Below are 14,899 nucleotides of genomic sequence, written 5' to 3' on the forward strand. Positions count from 1 at the left end.
TATCTTAATCTCCCATTATTTACAGTGTAATAATCAATACACTGTCAGCCATAAAAAAGTTAAGCACCTATACTCCAAGCCAAAGTTTCCTCAATTAAATGACAAAAATGCTCAATGATATCTTGGGCTCTTCCTGTTTGGTTCCAAGCATTCTTGGAAATAAAAGATTGTGGAGATTTCTTTTCATGTATATTATCTTGTTTACATCACTTTTAATGAATACAGTGTAAAAGAAAAACAAAACAGTAAGTGGGAATCTGATGGGTACAAGATGCTACAGCAGGGTGTCAAACTTGTGTCATCACGGCAGCATCAGATGGTGTATTGGGACTTCTTCCCCCTTCGCAGAGGTAGTCATGGCCCAAGGACCGCGAGTTTGACAGCCCTGTGCTACAGAAAGACATGACACCAAAGGTGCCAGGTATGGCAGATATAGATGATGGATGTTATCCCTTCAAGTTGTGTCCAATTCTTGGCAATTCTATGGGCATGGTCTTTCCATATCTTCTGATCTTACACTACTTCTTTGAACTTTTCTATGCTGTCGGCTTTGATGATGTCCAATCAGCATTCTGTTACTGTTTTCCTGTTACTGTTTACTCTTCCAAACATAATTACTTTCGCCAGTGACTTTCCCCACATAACATGACAAAATGAAGCACGGATTCATGACTTTACCTTCTAAGTTACATGACTGGTGTTGTGTGCTCCAATATTAACTCTGCAAATACCACCATTATAAATCAGCATTTCTCAATCTTGGCAGGTTTAAGATGTATGGGGTTTCAATTCCCAGAATTCTCCAACCATGCTCTTACATAGAAAAGCATGTAGTACATATATAACAGTATGAACTGTTACAAAAGCACTCCTTTCATTTCTTTTTATTTTCAGCAGGCATCAAAGGCTCTTTTCTTCAAATAGAGCTTCTATTAATGGTTCCACTTAGGCTGGAGTAAACAGATAGGCCATGCTATGACTGCATTCACAGAGCTTTGAAATCACGGTTTAGTAAAAGATACCATAACTTGAGTTTAGATATCAGTTTTTGAGCCATTGGGTTCAGAGGACAGTCCACTATAGCATGGATGGATGGATAGATGGATGGATGGATGGTTAGATAGACAGACAGACAGTCAGAGACATACAAATTGATTGATTGATTAATTGACTGACTGGACTTATATGCCTCCCTCAGGGTGGCTCACAACATATAAAACAATACAAAAACAAGTTCAAAGCCCAATATTTAAAACAATGTAAAACCCCAAATTTAAAATCATGCAGCCCTTCTCACTCACACCACAAGTGAGCATCGAATACCAGATTCTGAGAAGGACACTACTCTGCGCTTTAGAAATCTGACAAGACGAAAAGGAAGGAAGGCGACACCTCCCGCTACGCCTGAGGAGAACTTTTCCATGTTTATGTTAAGGTTCTGTCGCGCAGGCGCGAAGAAGAGGCCGCGGGAAAGAGAAATGCGCATGCGGAGAGAGCCGGGCCTTGCCTGATCCCCGTCGGATGTGCTGGCTCCTCGGCCGGAGGGGCGGGTCAAGGGAACGCGAGAGCGCGCGCGGGGGGCTGTTCATGAACCCGGCCCGGAGGGCGCGAGCGCGCGTGGCCGGAGCATGAACGCTCGTCGAGTTTGAGGCCTCGGGCCGGGACCCGGTTCCCCTCTCTCCGCGGGGAACCGGGGGTGGGGGGCAAGCGATGGTGCGGGGCAGCCGGCGGGATGGAAGCTACGATGCTGCCGCGGAGACGCGGCTCGGTTCCCGCCTGTTGCCGCTGCTGTTGTTGCTGCTGCCGCTGCTGTTCTCTCCCGCGAGCTCGGAAAGCCAGAAGGGCCCGCTTCAGGCACCCATTGCAGCCACGGGGCCGGGCCTCAGTGTTTATATGAGTCAAGAAGAGGTCCTGCGCCTTATCGGTGAGTGAGGGGGCGGGTGTGCAGCTCGCTCTTGGCTTGGGTGCGCGCTCCCGTGTGAGAGAGAGAGGGATTCTGACGTGTAATCAGAGTCTCTTTCTTTGATGTTTTTTTTTGGCCAGGACAAGAGGACTCGGGTCGTGTGGGAGGCCGGCGGCGGGTTAAATGGCGGGTGGGTGTTCCTCCCTCCTGGGTAGGAGTCGGCATGATTATTCCTCCTCCTCCGGCCGGGCTATCTCTCTCCCGTCGCCTGGTTCCTTGTTGGGGCCTTGCTGCCTTCGTGCAACTTAAACGATCTTTGTGCGTGAGCACGCCGCCGCCTGGGATGGGATTTCGGGGTGGAAACCAATGGCAGCACGTACGTGACTTCGGAAGAGGCCGAGGAGGAAGAGTGCCCGTTTTAGGCTTAGCTTTGCGGTTTGGATGGTCCACTTCAAGGTGCTTCTCTGAACGCTTTTCCAATAATAATAATAATAACAATAATAACAATTGTAAAGAAACAGATGAAACAATCAATCACATACTCAGCTGCTGCAAAAAGATCCGCACAGACTGACTACAAGCATAGACATGATGCTGTGGCACAGATGATCCACTGGAACTTGTGCCGGAACTACTATTTACCAATGGCAAAGAACTAGTGGGATCATAAGCCCGAAAAAGTGGTCGAAAATGAGCAAGCAAATATATATATACTGTAATAATAATAATACCTGAAGCATAACACACCAGACATCCTGATTGTGGAGGAAAAGAAAATATGGATCATCGACATCGCAATCCCAGGGGACAGCAGAATTGAGGAGAAGCAGCTAGAGAAATTAGTGAAATATGAAACTCTAAAAATCGAGCTGCAACGACTCTGGTATAAGCCAGTGAAAGTGGTCCCAGTGGTACTTGGCACGCTGGGCGCAGTGCCAAAAGATCTCGGCAGACATTTGAAAACCATCGGAATTGACAAAATTTCCATCTGTCAATTGCAAAAGGCCGCTTTACTGGATTGGCAAACATAATTCGCCGCTACATCACGCAGTCCTAGGTGCTTGGGAAGCGCCCGACTGGTGATGAAATACGAAATCCAGCATAGTGATCTTGTTTGCTGTGTTGTTTTGACATAATAATAATAATAATAACCCCCCCCTGCTTTTTTCCCATCCAAGCAAAGCCAAGTTGAAAGCAGCTGGACCCCCAAACCCATGACTAATGTTACTTTGAAAATTATGATTTCATTTTGTAGAAAATTAATGCCTTTGACAAGAAATGTTTTTTGTTTCTTATTGAATATTTCCCAGCAGCCAGTTAGGTCCCACAAAGTTGGCCTTCTCTGGGTCCCATCGACTAAACAATGTTGGCTGGCGGGACCCAGGGGAAGAGCCTTCTCTGTGGAGGCCCCAACCCTCTGGAACCAGCTTCCCCCAGAGATTAGGATTGCCCCCACCCTCCTTGCCTCCTTAAAACCCACCTCTGCCGTCAGGTGTGGAGGAACTGAGATATCTCCCCTTGCCTATGTAGTTTTATGTATGGTATGTTTGTGTGTATGATTTTTAAATAATGGGGTTTTTAGATTTTTAATGTTAGATTGTTATTTTAGACTTTTAATATTAGATTTGTCATTGTATATTGTTTTATCACTGTTGTGAGCCGCCCCGAGTCTGCGGAGAGGGGCGGCATACAAATCTAATAAATAATAATAATAACAACCTCACCCAATAACATTTGTTAGGCATGACAAACTAACATTTTATCTTAGCCATCAGACATGTTATAAATAAAGTAATAAATGATAATTTGAATCTTCCTTATAAAGCAAACAATTCAAAGTTTCAAGGTCAGACATAAATACAACATTGGTAAATTTTTGTAAACTACTTTCAGCAATTAGTTGAATAAACTTATGGTTTGCAGTCTGTTCAAACTACACACTAAACCAAATCAATGCCATAATATGCCTAATGCAGAATTTTTTTCCTGGAACACAGAAAATTGACTATGCTAGCTAGAGAATTCTGTAAATTTTGAATTAACATGTGAAAGACACACAATTTTCTATCCTTCACTTGGTATTAAATGTCTGAATTAAAAGAGTGGATGTTTATTTCCTGTTGGCTTTTATAATTTATTTTCTCAAGTAAGCTGACATGAAGTTGGAAACAATATATTTGACAAAAAAACCCTACAAAGTACAATTTCATCATAAACAATCATGCTAAAATTCATTTTAACACCAGTATAGCTCACAGATCTGATAGAAACTAAAGCTTATCACAGTACATATGGAATTACATATTTGTATACATATATGCTTTTATGGCAAGTTGTGTTATGTGTAGCCCAGAAAAAGAAAAGCAAATCAAAGGAAAGAGAAATAAAAATGAAATACATTTAAGGCTAATTTACACCAACTCCATTCATGTACCTGTACTTTTCTTTCCTTGCAAACCTTTTTTGCTTTCATCATATTCATAATAATGATTCATGTTTTGCATGCTATTCTTTAAACCTAGCTCCTCTCCTTTTGGATGCCTCATTAATTCAACGTAAGCATTACCTTCTCAGACTTCCCCATCTCCCAAGAAATTTGCTCTTCCTTGATATACAGTATTTATTTTGCAATTAATACCTATTTCATTCTCTCTATATGACCCAACTCATTGTTTGTATTGGCCATTTTTTAAATACTCATTTATTCATTCACTTTCAGTATACAGGTAGTCAGTTAACAAGCACCAGTATATCTACTGTTCAAAGTTACAATGGTAATGTGAGTAGTGGTTACAATCAGTCTAATAATTCCACAGTCACATGATTACTATTTGGGCATTCTGTGATCACCTTGTCATAATTGCCAAAGTTCTGTTTTGACTACCATAAGGGAAGTCAAAGGGAAACTTGTAGGGAAGGTTGCAAATTGCCTCAATATGTCCTCCTCATCCACAAATTATTGCTTGCCCCCTCTGTGTCCATGCCGTGCCTAACACAATTTTGTGCATGTACCCTAGTTTCATTGTACTTGTGCCAGACTCTGGCCACTTGTACATTCTTCCTAGCCACCTACATACCCTCTCCCAGTTGGCAGCAGACATTCCAAGTTGTATTGCCATTAGGCTGTACTTCCCCAGCCATCTGCATCTCTCCCTCCCTCCCTCCCTTCCCTTCCCTGCCAGCCTGCTTTTAAGTCACCCAGAACTTAAAACATCGCCAGGGCTCTTCCACTGACTTTGGTTGTTGGAAGGCAGCAGGAAATTGCAATGAGTTATGCAGTCATGTAACATTGCCTTTTAGGACTGCTTGTCATCAACTTTAAATATAACATAATCCCTCTTTCCCCTGTGATTCATTTTATTTTTAAAAATCCATAAGTTTTTCAATTGTTCTTTGTTAGAAAAATACCAACAAGACAAACCAAATATAACTATACTGCTCAAAAAAATACAGGGAACACTTAAACAACGCAATATAACTTCAAGTAAATCAAGGTTCTGTGAAATCAAATTGTCCACTTAGGAAACAACACTGATTGACAATCAATTTCACATGTTGTCAGCACATTCAACTTTGTTCAGAACAAAATATTCAATGAGAATATTTCATTCATATTTCAGAAACCATATAATAAGAGATACATTATTGGTGACTTGGAGCAAAATTAAAAAGGAACATTATACAAAGATACCAAGGTGGTACTTCAGTCTGGAGGCAATGTTGCACCAAAATACAGTGCAGTTAAATAAAATGGTTAAATATGATCAAGTACTAAATGAAAAAGGAAATTTAAAAATACAACAACACTTCTTGGAACAAGGCATTGTTATTGAGTGGTGGCCGTATAATCAAATTCAGGTGAAGTGGCAAAAAGATTTTAAAAAATAAATCACTAAATTACTACTCGGTGAGGTGGGAAACTTTATAACTAGACTATAATTTTTTGATCAAGTATAAAATGGAAACTGAAATAGTCAAGGGTAATATGATTGGGCAAAAAAATTGGGACACAATATTTATTTAGAGCAATGGGAATTAATTTGGATGAAAAACTACAAAATGACAAAATCAATAGCTTATAAAGAAAATATACAAAAAATGTTCTATAGATCACATCTAGCCCCAGCTAGAGTAGCAAAAATATACCCTAAATTAGATGCGGAAATAGAAATGGAACATTTTTCCACATGTGGTGTACATGTCCTGAAATAAAGAAAATTTGGAATACAGTGATCCCCCGCTCGTTGCGAGGGTTCCGTTCCAGGACCCCCCGCAACGAGCGGGTTTTCGCGAAGTAGTGCTGCGGAAGTAAAAACACCATCTGCGCATGTGCAGATGGTGTTTTTACTCCCACAGCGCTAGCGAGGAACCGAAGATTGGGGGCGGCGCGGCTGTTTGCCGCCGGCATGGGGGGCTTCCTAGCAGCCCCCCAAACCCGGGTTGGGGGTCCGGGGGGTGCTGGCAAGCCCCCCATGCCGGCGGCGACATTTTAAAATAGCCGCCCCGCCCCCAATCTTCGGCTCCTCCGCGCTGGCTCTCGGCGCTTTCGAGCTGAGTCCGCAGCGCTAGCGAACGGCTTGTCCACGCTGGCTCTTGGCGCTTTCGAGCTGAGTCCGGGAGCAAATTCGCTCCAGGACTCAGCTCAAAAGCGCCGATAGCCAGCGCTAGTGAACGGCTTGTCCACGCTGGCTATCGGCGCTTTCGAGCTGAGTCCGGGAGCGAATTCGCTCCAGGACTCAGCTCAAAAGCGCCGATAGCCAGCGCTAGCGAACGGCTTGTCCACGCTGGCTCTCGGCGCTTTCGAGCTGAGTCCGGGAGCGAATTCTCTTCCGGACTCAGCTCAAAAGTGCCGATAGCCAGCGCTAGCGAATGGCTTGTCCACGCTGGCTATCGGCGCTTTCGAGCTGAGTCCGGGAGCGAATTCGCTCCAGGACTCAGCTCAAAAGCGCCGATAGCCAGCGCTAGCGAACGGCTTGTCCACGCTGGCTCTCCGCGCTTTCGAGCTGAGTCCGGGAGCGAATTCGCTCCAGGACTCAGCTCAAAAGCGCCGATAGCCAGCGCTAGCGAACGGCTTGTCCACGCTGGCTATCGGCGCTTTCGAGCTGAGTCCGGGAGCGAATTCGCTCCAGGACTCAGCTCAAAAGCGCCGATAGCCAGCGCTAGCGAACGGCTTGTCCACGCTGGCTCTCGGCGCTTTCGAGCTGAGTCCGGGAGCGAATTCTCTTCCGGACTCAGCTCAAAAGCGCCGATAGCCAGCGCTAGCGAATGGCTTGTCCACGCTGGCTATCGGCGCTTTCGAGCTGAGTCCGGGAGCGAATTCGCTCCAGGACTCAGCTCAAAAGCGCCGATAGCCAGCGCTAGCGAACGGCTTGTCCACGCTGGCTCTCCGCGCTTTCGAGCTGAGTCCGGGAGCGAATTCTCTTCCGGACTCAGCTCAAAAGCGCCGATAGCCAGCGCTAGCGAATGGCTTGTCCACGCTGGCTATCGGCGCTTTCGAGCTGAGTCCGGGAGCGAATTCGCTCCAGGACTCAGCTCAAAAGCGCCGATAGCCAGCGCTAGCAAACGGCTTGTCCACGCTGGCTCTCCGCGCTTTCGAGCTGAGTCCGGGAGCGAATTCTCTTCCGGACTCAGCTCAAAAGCGCCGATAGCCAGCGCTAGCGAACGGCTTGTCCACGCTGGCTCTCGGCGCTTTCGAGCTGAGTCCGGGAGCGAATTCTCTTCCGGACTCAGCTCAAAAGCGCCGATAGCCAGTGCTAGCGAATGGCTTGTCCACGCTGGCTCTCGGCGCTTTCGAGCTGAGTCCGGGAGCGAATTCTCTTCCGGACTCAGCTCAAAAGCGCCGATAGCCAGCGCTAGCGAACGGCTTGTCCACGCTGGCTCTCCGCGCTTTCGAGCTGAGTCCGGGAGTGAATTCGCTCCAGGACTCAGCTCAAAAGCGCCGATAGCCAGCGCTAGCGAACAGCTTGTCCACGCTGGCTCTCGGCGCTTTCGAGCTGAGTCCGGGAGCGAATTCTCTTCCGGACTCAGCTCAAAAGCGCCGATAGCCAGCGCTAGCGAACGGCTTGTCCACGCTGGCTCTCCGCGCTTTCAAGCTGAGTCCGGGAGCGAATTCTCTTCCGGACTCAGCTCAAAAGCGCCGATAGCCAGCGCTAGCGAATGGCTTGTCCACGCTGGCTATCGGCGCTTTCGAGCTGAGTCCGGGAGCGAATTCGCTCCAGGACTCAGCTCAAAAGCGCCGATAGCCAGCGCTAGCGAACGGCTTGTCCACGCTGGCTCTCCGCGCTTTCGAGCTGAGTCCTGGAGCGAATTCGCTTCAGGACTCAGCTCGAAAGCGGCGAGAATGAACCGCGTGGGCGGGCGAAGGGCGGGCGGCAGCGAGGAGTTTGCGTGGGCGGTGGGGAAACTCCTCGCTGACGCCAGCAAGAGGGGGAAGACCCAGGGAAGCCGGTTGCCATCTACGCATGCGTGCCCATAGAAAAAACGGGCACGCATGCGTAGATGGTATTTTGACTTCCGGGTTGAAAAATAGCGAAGTACCCTGTTCGCAATGGTTGGGGACGCAATAAACGGGGGATCACTGTAAAGTAAACTCGTGGATTTTTGAAATCACTAAACAAAAACTTAAAACCTGAGACCTTCCTTTTTGGCATAATAGATCTAAAAATGAAAAAAGAATACTACTAGCTGATTCCACACATTATCACAGCTACCAGGATTTGTATAACCCAAAATTGGAAAAAAGAAGAAACACCAACAGAGAGACTTATGATTAAAAAAATATACGATTGTGCAGAACTGGAGAAGTTAACACAAGAGTTAAGGAATAAAGATGAATCATGTTATTATGAGATTTGGAAGGAATTTTATAATTGGGTGGATAAGAGAAAATAGGGATAATAGCTGTATATAAGAAGCTTATGTTTAAGATTTTAAAGTATTTTTAAATATATGCCATACTTAGACATAGGGAAATATTGCATAAATTTGGTTACACATAAACCCGCTGGTGTTACAGGTCGTAGAAATATATAAGAGAAAGAACTGTCTAGGAAACAGTTCCGGGAGGGGGGGATGCTTCATGTTTTTATGTCTTATTGTGGTGTTTGTCTTTGTCTCTCTTAAGACTTTTGGTACAATATCAAAACAAATAAGTATATAACAAAATGATAGATTATGTACTGTCTTATTTTAATGTTTATATATTTAATAAAAATTATTGAGAATATTTCATTCATTCATTCATATATAGGATGTGTTCTTTGAGTGTTCCCTTTATTTTTTGAGCAGTGTATCTTACTGCTTTAGCCTTGATCAAATAAACCAACTTTTAAAAATGTTCCTAATTTTTAGCACCCTCACTTTTTAATCCTTTCAGAAAAAACCCTATAGCTAATTTTCTATTTATCTCATTTTGTAGTCACAGGTCTTTCAAAATTTTTACAAATTTCTTTTATACTGTATATCCAACAAATAACATTTGTCCCTTCAAAATAAATTCATCAAGACCTTAGCAATATTCTTTTGTATAAACAGTATGAAAAAAAAATCCAAATCCAATTCCTGCTTCAGTAGATGCACATCTCCTTTAGAAAATAAATTATCCATCAATTCTATTTTTGTGGGCATGTTCTTCTCTATATAGATAGTCTTTGATTTACTGATGTTTGTTTAATTATTTTTCAGAGTTACAATGGCCTTGGAAAAGGTGCTTTACAGCACATAAAACATTTTTGGCCATTGTAAAATATAGCACTATGCAATCCATGTACAGTCATTTGACTGCATTTTGGATAGTTGATAACTGGCTTGCATTCACAAACAATTACCAAGCAACTTGCAATCATGTGATAACAATTTTCAATCTTTTCTGCTAACTTTCCCAGTAAATCAGTGGAGATTTCAGCTCCATTTATGCAACTGAACAAAGGAATTCTCCTCCATGCCTAGAAGGGAGGGGTAATTCTACAGGGAGCTGCAGGAATAAAGCTGAAATACTAATCATTTCAGCTGTTTCTACATCACCATGAAGGATTTCCACTGCATGCATGGAAAATCTTTGGCAGGTTGCAGGAACGAAGCTGAAATTGTGAAGATTTCTGCATTACTTCTACAGCTGAAATCAGGCTGCACAAACGTTTGAACCCGAAAGAGCTGCCTGCTTGAAGGATTTTAGTTTCACCCAGAGTTGAAATGGTTTGGCAGGCATTCCATCTAAAAACGTAGGACAAGTGATGGTGATTTTATTTTTTGGTTCACATGCCAAAAGGGGTGTGTGTGAGGTGCTAGCATGTGTACACATGCCCACACCCCTTCCCCCCCAGCGCATACGCACTCTCTGAGCTGCCCCCGCATGCATGCCCACAAGTCTTTCTGAAGTCTGGTAGGTGAAAAAAAATTGCCCAACTGGATGAACCGGAAGTTCAGAAAAACGCACTTCGTTTTCCATTGTGCTGTTTTTTGCACTCTGTAGTGCAAAAAAGAGCAAAGGGGAGAATCGGGACAGGCAGAAGCTGCTAGGTAACGAGTGACCAGAATCGAGGAAATCTCTCCTGCAAAAGCCGAAGAGTAGGAGTTGGGGGAAAGAAAGCTTCTGCTTTTGGCTGCATAGAAGGAAAGCAGCAGAAGTCTTTCTTTCCTCCAAACTTTGGTTCTTTGACTTCCAAATCCAGCCAGGGCAGCAACCACTCTGGAAGAGCATCTCGCAGTGAGGAGAGCTGCAAGATGCATGTCCTACATGGGACTTGTGGCTCTGTTATGTTCCTCAGCCTTGTGGCCAGGGAAGGAAGCCCATTGTACTGACAAAAGAAAAGTTATCGCGAGTTCAATCAAACTTCTCAAACTCGTGAGAAGTTTTCTTTTGCTGGTACAATGGGATTCCTTCCCTGGACACCACACTGAGGAAAGCAATGGAGCGACAAGTCCCAGGTAGGACACACATCTTGCGGTGGGGTGCAATTTGGAGGTGACAGGTGAGGTGAGGGAGGGTCAGTTTGCCTGGCGCCCAAGCCTGGGGGGAAGCGGCGCTTACGCCCTTCAAGCGCAGCAGGCTTAGGATGGGGAGTTCTGTGCGCTGAAAGAAAAACGATCTCTTTTTCAGCTGCAGCAAAAAAAATGTAGTCAAAAGAAGGGGGGCTAAGGGCTCTTTGAGCAGGGTGGGTGATGAGGGTAGCTAGAGTGAAGGCTGGGTAGGAAAGGTAGCCTGGCCCCCAGCGGGAGGTAGGAAAGGTAGCCTTCCCAGCCAGGCTCTGCAGCTGAGGAGCGATGGAGCAAATGGCACGCAGCTGACATCATGGCTTACACCCATCTGCTTCTGGGTGCGGTGCGGCTGCTTCTTGGGCTCCTTCCCGAAACCGGCAGCTCTGGCCAGCTGCTTCGCTTCTCCATCTTATTTGTCTGCTGCCTCTTGGTGCTGGAGTCAAAAGAGGGGGGGGGCAATGAGGGCTCTGCGAGCGAGCTGCGCGTGGTGACTGTCAAACCTTTCCCAGCTCCAGCTGGAGGACATGCTGCTCCTAACCTAAAAAGTACCTCTCCTTCCTCCTCAGAAATTTTGCTGTTTTGGATTCTGTATAAAGTTGTAATTTATTCAGTTCTGTACAACTGCAGGGTATCAACTCTCCATAATTCTACTGGAAGTCAAGGAAACCACTTGATCTTCAAAATAGAGTCCTTATTGTTTTCTGTATATCCCTTTTGGCAAATTATTTGGGTTATACAGTAACATACCATTGTCTTCTTGTAATAGTAAGACAATGTTGCAAGTCATCACATATCTGATCTCATTGATCAATGTCAACTTTTAGTGATCACACAGGTGGACCTTCTCTAGGACAGTGATGGTGAACCTTTTTTTCCTTGGGTGCCGAAAGAGTGGGCGTGCACTATCATGCATGCACGAATGCCCACACCCATAATTCAATGTCTGGGGAGGGCGAAAACAGTTTCCCCCAAACCCCGGGAGCCTCTGGAAGCTGGAAATGGTCTGTTTACCAACTTCTGGTGGGCTCAGTAGGCTTGTGTTTTGCCCTCCCCAAAGGCTCCAAAGGCTCCCTCATCCCCCTGGAGGCTCTGTGGAAGCCAAAAACACCCTCCCAGAGATTCTGTGTGAGCCAAAAATCAGCTGGCCGGCACACATGCATGTTGGAGCTCAGCTAGGGCAACAGCTTGCGTGCCAGCAGATATGGCTCCGTGTGCCTCCTGTGGCACCCGTGCCATAGGTTCACCATCAGTGCTCTGGCATAATCTATTCCATCTTTGCCCTTCAGGTCTTCCCATGGTGCCTTCTGGCCACTGTGAATGAATTTGTCTGTCTTTCTTCTGTCAGCCTTTCACTTTTGATCCACTTTTCGAAGTGTTATAGACTTCTCAAGAGACCTACCATATTTTTCTGTGTATAATATGCTACTTTTTCTTTAATATGTTTACTTGAAAAGGGAGGACTGTCTTATATAAAGGAGGCAGAGGAGGTACATTACTCTTCCAATATTTCTTCTCAGCAGGGACACAGAGTGACAATATTATTATTACCTGCTACAATAATAACAAGGTTTCTCAGAAGTGCCAACATATGTAAGTTTTGTAGTGTTTTATTGCCATTAAACATTAGCTTGTTTCTCCCAAAAGATACAGCACTAAGCATTTTTGAACTGATTTTGCAACTTTGTTTTCAGCCTTCTTTTATCATTTTAAAATATTTAGATATTGATGCAGAACTTTATTATGTGAGGAATGACCTTATCAATCACTTCGCTTTGTCATTTAATCTACAAGTACCAGTAGAGACAAACAGCCTACATTTCACTTGGCATGCAAAGTCTAAGGTAAGCAAAAGCTATTTTCAGGTTGCAAAAAGAATTGATTGTGTAGATGTAACTGAGGCTTGTAAAAAAAATCACTGTAAATTTATAAAACCTACTATCCTGATTTGTTTAGTGTAAGAGGACATACACTTGGAATACAGTGTTCCGAGACCACCCGCAAAAGTTGAATTTCCGCAAAGTAGAGATGCGGAAGTAAATACACTATTTTTGGCTATGAACAGTATCACAAGCCTTCCCTTAAAACTTTAAACCCCTAAATTGCAATTTTCCATTCCCTTAGCAGCCATTCAGATTATTACTCACCATGTTTATTTATTAAAGTTTATTTTTAAAAATATTTATTAAAGGCAGACAAAAGTTTAGCGATGACATATGATGTCATCGGGTGGGAAAAACCATGGTATAGGGGAAAACCCGCAAAGTATTTTTTTATTAATATTTTTGAAAAACCGTAGTATAGACTTTCTGCGAAGTTCGAACCCGCGAAAATCGAGGGAACACTGTACTGCATTTTGGGGTAGTAAAATGCTACATTTTGGTCACCGTGATGTAAAAAAGATGTTGATTCATTAGAGCAGACTGACTGCAGAGAAGAGCAGCAAAGATGATTAGGGGTCTGGAGACTAAACCATATAAAGAACAGTTTCTGGAATTGGATATGTCTGATTTAATTAAAAAGGACACAATAGCAATGTTCCAATATTCTATGAATTACCATAGAGAGTCAGCCTATTTGCCAAAGCAACTGAGGGCAGGACAAGAAGCTATGAATGGAAACTAATCAAGGAGAGAAGAAACTTAGAACTAAGAAGAAATTTCCTGACAGTTAGAAAAATTAATCATTGGAACAACTTGCCTCCAGAAGTTTTAAAGAAAAGATTAGACAACCATTTGTCTGAAATGGTATAGGGTTTTCTGCCTGAACAGGGGATTATATTAGAAGACCCCAAATGTCTTCTAACTCTTCTATTCTGAACTTTAAATTATTCCAGATGAAAATCTGTGCTGGTACATACCTAGTATGTATAAATTTATTTAATTCAATTTTGGTGAACTATGTAGATGACAATTAAAATAACATCCATTCCATTATGAGTGAAATAATGAATACAATATGTCAATTTCTTGGTTTTTGCTTTAGATATTTCAGTATAATTCAAAGAGAAACTCATATTTCACTACCAGTCTAACGTTTATATTTTACCATCTAGTTTAATAAAGCAAAAACAATTAAATATTCAATCATTGAACACTTTTTTGAAGAAATGAATATGTATATTTTTTCAGCTGCAGCCATTTAAAAAATATAAATTTATTTTTTATTCATTCTCTTTGATTCATGTTTCTTAGTACGGTATATTAGTGATTTACAAAACATTATCTCATTTTTTATCTAAATCTCTCCCTCAGATATGATGTGGCACCTTGCAAAAATGTTTTGAAACAGTGTAACTAACTTGAAACAGGTAATCTTTTGTTGAACCTATTTTAGCTTGACATCTTTCTGCATATTATTACAGGTTGAATATAAACTGGGATTTCAAGTAGATAATCTGTTGGCTATGAATATGCCACAGGTAAATATTTCTGAACAAGGAGAAGTTCCTCGGACTTTATCAGGTGAGTACATTGTCATTAGATCTGGCAGACAACAGAATATTCAAATACAGTTAATTGTTTACTTTGATGATCAGAGTAGTGAGACAGTGTGTGTATGTATATATACACATATGCATATACATATAATACATGCATACATACCCACACGTATATACAGTGTGTGTGTGTGTGTGGAAAGAAAGAAAGAAAGAAAGATAAATATAAATAAATAAAATTAACCTGTCTGGATGATCTCAATTGGGCTTTCAAGCACATGCGCTAAAATAAGGCCTCTCCCTTGAAAATAAGCTGTTCAAAAATATTTAGATGCATGCAGAGCTGCCGCGCAAACAACACTATATGAGGAATTGAGGCTATAGAGGGCAACGGATGGAGGAACGTGCCCCACATGCCCTGCCATCCACGTGGAACAGCCTCACAGAGACCTCTAGCACAAACCCTAGCTTGTGTGCCTCTTTTCTTAGTGGTGGTTGCAAGCCCTGTCAACCTGGGACTGAGGGGACAGCAACTGGCACTGGAGCTCCGAGCAGTGGCTGGGCTGAGTCGGGCCACAAGACGC

General features: G+C 43.5%; 1 protein-coding gene across 4 annotated transcripts in view; it reads left to right on the forward strand.

The window, feature by feature from the left end:
• Positions 1 to 1,442: 1,442 nt before the first annotated feature.
• The window catches only part of RYK (receptor like tyrosine kinase), a 44,306-nt gene continuing 30,849 nt past the window's right edge, over positions 1,443 to 14,899 (forward strand). For 2 of the 4 annotated variants that reach the window (XM_070753173.1, XM_070753174.1), the window contains exons 1-3: positions 1,516 to 1,924; positions 12,599 to 12,720; positions 14,241 to 14,340. In XM_070753173.1, the coding sequence (XP_070609274.1) occupies positions 1,711 to 1,924; positions 12,599 to 12,720; positions 14,241 to 14,340 (436 nt within the window). In that variant the 5' untranslated portion in view covers positions 1,516 to 1,710. Of the gene's footprint in view, positions 1,925 to 12,598; positions 12,721 to 14,240; positions 14,341 to 14,899 lie in introns of all 4 variants that reach the window. The other 2 variants (XM_070753176.1, XM_070753175.1) reach the window with 2 other exon arrangements.

This window comes from Erythrolamprus reginae, chromosome 5 (genome assembly GCF_031021105.1).
Source record: "Erythrolamprus reginae isolate rEryReg1 chromosome 5, rEryReg1.hap1, whole genome shotgun sequence".
Classification (NCBI taxonomy): Eukaryota; Metazoa; Chordata; class Lepidosauria; order Squamata; family Dipsadidae; genus Erythrolamprus; species Erythrolamprus reginae.